This window comes from Aythya ferina (genome assembly GCF_964211825.1).
Source record: "Aythya ferina genome assembly, chromosome: 1".
NCBI classification, from domain to species: Eukaryota; Metazoa; Chordata; class Aves; order Anseriformes; family Anatidae; genus Aythya; species Aythya ferina.
In genome coordinates, this window is record NC_140296.1 from 171,018,444 (window position 1) to 171,023,325 (window position 4,882).

Sequence of the window (4,882 nt, forward strand, 5' to 3'; positions counted from 1 at the left end):
ATAATACAGTAGCATAAAACAAAAAATGCCTACTTGATACTTTATTTTATCCCAACCCTTCTTAAGCTTGCCCTAATCTCTGCTATACTATCAATTTTAATGACATAATTGTATGTTTTCACACCACCTCCAGGATTATCTGCCTGGATTCTGGGATGCTGCAGACAAGACTGAAGGTCTGAAGCCAGGCACCAAGAAATGAAGAACAAGAATTGGTCACTGTCTGGGAAAAATAATTCAGTAACTTGCTTATTGCCTCCTAGGAACATAACAGAAACAAGGACAAGGCTGCCTGTCTCTTCAACAATTAAATGATCACTTTTATTTCTGTCTCATTTGCTACACACTTTTAAAATTCAGCAGCAGATGAGGCAATAGCTCTAAAAATAATTGTCATCTTCAGTAGCCAGACTGATTCAAAGCTGGGCCAATTCCATGCTCTCCAAATGGTGAGCCAGGACTATTGTAGGAAAATAAACAGAACAGACAATGGAAAGCTGTATCATATGTAATATAAAATAGGAGACGTCACCTACATCTAGACTGTGTGAAATTACAATCTTTGAAGTGCTGCTTTCACATATTTTTAAAAAAACATTACATAATATATTTTAAAATCACGTTATATTCAGACTAATTGAATGCAGAGTCTTTAATTTTCCATACAAAATTTCAGAAATTTCAACATATTCCAATTTCAGCAAAACTGATTTAAAATACAAATAGTTCTACTTTTTTTTTTTTTCTCTCTTTTCTCTCTCTCTCTCTCTCTTTTTTTTTTTTTCTCCTGCCAGCTCTTAATGCTTGCTGCTTTGGCCTGGCCAGCAGGACTGTAAAGAGATCTAATTTGCACTGACTAACCTTTGTTTCTGCTGAAAGTGGTGGGAATTTTGTGATTCACTGAAGTGAACCCAGTGAAGGCTGAGCACTTCTGAAAATCCTGCTGCATTCTGGTATCTTTCTCCCTATTGAAATGATGCAGATGTTAGTTATTACCTACTGATGTTCACCGCAAAGAAACAAACAAGTACAGATGTATTTACCATTTCTACACATCTGAGGGGAAGCAGAATGTATAATTTGGGGGATGAAAATTATCACCTCAGGCTGTATTTATGCCCATTAATATTATTATTTATGCCCTTTTCTCTTTTTATGAATCATCAGTGATGATCAAAGGGCATCAGGCTCTGACTTGCATATCCCTCCCTCGACGTATCATCATTCAAACCATCCCTTCATTCATTCCAGGGCTGTCATCAGGGGGATGCTGTCAGCTGCAATGAAGATCAGAGCGGGCCACAAATACACCATAGATGCATTCCTATGCAAGTGAGTGGGACTTGCAGCCACATTCACAAAATAGTTCTCTTTTCATGTATGTTTCCCACGTCACTAAATAAAGAACCACAGAAGTTTAGCTTTTCCAAGTATATTCCTGTCGGCTATCCATAGGGAGCAGACGAGAATGGGAGTTGGGATAAAGGGGCATTTAAATAAGGAATCAAAAAGAAAATCAAGATCTATCTCTTTGCACTTCAATACAAGCTTTGCAGGCTGTATCCTCAATGTATGTCCTCATGGTGCTAAAAGGAAAGCAGCCCAGGGCAGCAGGCAGTGCCCTGCAGCAGCCCAGCCCCTGCACTGAGCCTTGCAGGTGCAGCTGGAGGAGGGGTGCACGAGGTGCAAGCACCTCACACACTCTGCAGACACAAGTACCTACCCACCGAGCAATGTTTCAGTCAGCATCACTTATTTCTGCAGAATCTAAGCAGATCACTGTGGCATTTTCTACACAGGAGAGTTTGTGCTGTGCCACTGCATTTGCAGAGATGATGCTGTTCCAGAGCTGTTACTTGGCAATCCAATTCCACTCCGCTGCCAGATCTCAAGGAAGCCCCTTTAAGTAATAAATAAGAACACAATGCACCGTATTAGAATATACAAAATTCTTCCGATATTGAGGTCCTCTTTTAACTTCTTCCTAAAAGTGTTATCATTCAGATATAATTTCTCCTCACTGCTTTCCTCTGTAGCTGCAAACTTAATATTGCTTGTGTAAGTTGGAGTTATGAAAAAAAATATATATATATATTTAATTAAAAAAAAAATCTACATGGGAGCACAAGATCAAATCCATTAGCAGTAACATTTCTGAAATAATTGATAGCCATTCACCTATAGATATCGTGGGTCTCTGCATGATAGAAATTTGTGTGGTGTGGGCTTCCCTTCCCTTCCCTTCCTTTCCCTTCCCTTCCCTTCCCTTCCCTTCCCTTCCCTTCCCTTCCCTTCCCTTCCCTTCCCTTCCCTTCCCTTCCCTTCCCTTCCCTTCCCTTCCCTTCCCTTCCCTTCCCTTCCCTTCCCTTCCCTTCCCTTCCCTTCCCTTCCCTTCCCTTCCCTTCCCTTCCCTTCCCCTTTCCATCTCCTTTCCATTTCCTTCCCCCTTCCATTTCCTTTTCTATATTTTGTTTTATTTTATTTTGTTTTATTTTGTTTTATTTTGTTTTATTTTGTTTTATTTTATTTTATTTTATTTTATTTTATTACTTCGAAGCCTCCCCTGACCGCCCGTCCCGGAGGCCGCTGCCGGCAGAGGGCGGCCTCGGCACGGAGGCTGCCGGGGGAGCAGAGGCTGAAGCCGAGGCGGGACAGCTCCACGGCGCTGCCCGGAGCTGTGCCCAGGTGGCTGATCAGGATAAGCAATAATTAATTAACCGAGAGTCTGCAGCCCCGCCACCGGGATGGGATGGAGCGCAGGAGCATCCAGGGAAACACTCAGAGGCAGAAAATAATCTCCAGCGCCCTGCTGGAGTGTTACAGGGGGAAAGTTAGGGGGGTTATTTTAACTTTATTCTGGTTAGATTTGGTTAATATATATATATATTAACCAATATATATATATATATTAACCCCCCAAAAATAATATATATATATATATTCCTTCTGAAAGGATGCAGAAAATTTAGAAACAATTTACTATATATATTTGTTTTCGATTTAAAACCCGCGGTTCTCTTTAAATAACTTTTTGAACAGAAAAATTCTTTCAGCTTCCCTAGGACGAGTCCCGCTTTCTGCCTAAATGGCAACGTTTTGATGTTTTCCAGCTACCCCCCCCAAAAAAAAACCCTTTCCTCCTTTCACCATACGCGCCCCGACCCCCAGCTGGAGCACGGCGTGTGCCGGCCGGCCCCACGCGGGGATTTATTCCCCCAAAACCCACCTTTGTCACTTGTGGGGATGCTGCAGCTCCAGGAGAGGGACAGGGCCACGCACCGTGAGCCACAAAACCCACGGGCATCCCCGCGGGACACCCACGGGGGGTTCCCCACGGGGGGGATGCTCCCATAGGGGGGTTCCCACGGGGATGTGCTCCCAAGGGGGTGCTCCCACGGGGGGGATGCCCCTTTTGGGGGGATTCCCACGGGGGATACGTGTTCCCACGGGTTGGGGGGGTGACCCCAAGCCCCCCCTCGCCCCGCCCCGCCCCGCCCGGTCCCTCCCGTCCCTCCCGCCCCGCAGCGGCAGAGGGCGGGCGGAGCCGGAGCGGAGCCGGAGCGGGAGCGAAGCGGAGCAAAGCAAAGCAAAGCAAAGCAAAGCAAAGCAAAGCGGAGCAAAGCAAAGCGGAGCGGGGAGCATGGCCCCGGCGGGGCGGCTGTGCGCGGCGCTGCTCTGCGGTGCCCTCAGCCTGTGCAGCCTGCGGGCGGCGGGGCGGCAGCCCGACACCCTGTACCTGTGGATCGAGGCGCAGCAAGCCCGGGTCCTCATCGGTAAGCCGGGGTCCCCTGCCCGCCCGGGGTGCCGCGGAGGGCTTCCCGCAGCCGCCCTGCATCGCTCCATTCCTCCTCTGCCCTTCGCAGGCTTCGAGGAGGACATCCTGATCGTGTCCGAGGGGAAGATGGCCCCGTTCACTCACGACTTCAGGAAAGCCCAGCAGAGGATGCCCGCCATCCCCGTCAACATCCACGCCATGAACTTCACCTGGCAGGCGACGGGACGGGTAGGTGCGGAGCCGGGATGCGGAGCCAGGCAGGTGCTGCTCTTCCCCCTGGGGAAGCCCCTCCGGGGCACCCCATTGCTCCCCATTGCTCTCCATTGCGCCCCATTGCGCCCCACTGCACCTCACTGCTCCCCAAGCCGAGCTGTGGCCAGGCAGCCCCAGTTCGGGGGTGACCCTAGAGGCAGCCGGTCCCCCTGAGCTGGGGTCGCCCTCCGACCCCTGCTCCTCCAACCCCTGCACCTGAGGTTCTGAGAGGTGAAGATGGTTCTCTCGTGCACACCCCATTTTAGGACCTTTAACCCCCCAAATCCACAGCGAGCCCACATCTCCCGGATTCCTCTGTTGAAAAGATAAGCTTTGGTGATGCGCCTTCATGAGCAAACACGGTTTGACACGCTGACAACATGTGTTACTTGGGCACAAAGCTGAACCACGTTAGCCCAAGTTATCATGGGTACTGAAAAAATCCATCCTAGCAAACTTTATGGAGAAAATGAATTCATTTTTACAGTGCTGAACATTGTTTTTATGGTTTTTTTTTGTTTGTTTGTTTGTTTGTTTTCATACATTCTATATTTTATTTTATCATAAAGAGCTTGGTAAAGATAAAACAATATATACCTTCACTAAAAAATGTGAAAATTGGGAGTATAATTCAGCTGATTGCAGCATAACAAATTTGGTTGCGGTTTTGGTTGTTTTAAATCATTCTTTCTAGCTACAGGACTTGTCTGGCTTTGGCTTGTCTGAGGCTCTTGTAATTTCTGCTGTCCTCACAATGTCTTTGAGTTCCCAAAACACTTTACCTCCTCTGTTAGAGAGGGAGGGGATATGGAGAGAGACCGGCTCAAGGTTGTTGGAGTTCCCATCCAGCTTTAC

At 47.4% G+C, this 4,882-nt stretch overlaps 1 protein-coding gene across 1 annotated transcript in view; it reads left to right on the forward strand.

Moving 5' to 3' along the window:
* The first annotated feature begins 1,313 nt into the window (after positions 1 to 1,313).
* Positions 1,314 to 4,882, forward strand: part of WIF1 (WNT inhibitory factor 1) — a 42,226-nt gene continuing 38,657 nt past the window's right edge. Inside the window, exons 1-3 of the mRNA XM_084511442.1 lie at positions 1,314 to 1,332; positions 2,558 to 3,773; positions 3,864 to 4,003. Coding sequence (XP_084367568.1) covers positions 3,371 to 3,773; positions 3,864 to 4,003 — 543 coding nt within the window. The 5' untranslated portion in view covers positions 1,314 to 1,332; positions 2,558 to 3,370. The remainder of the gene's footprint in view (positions 1,333 to 2,557; positions 3,774 to 3,863; positions 4,004 to 4,882) is intronic.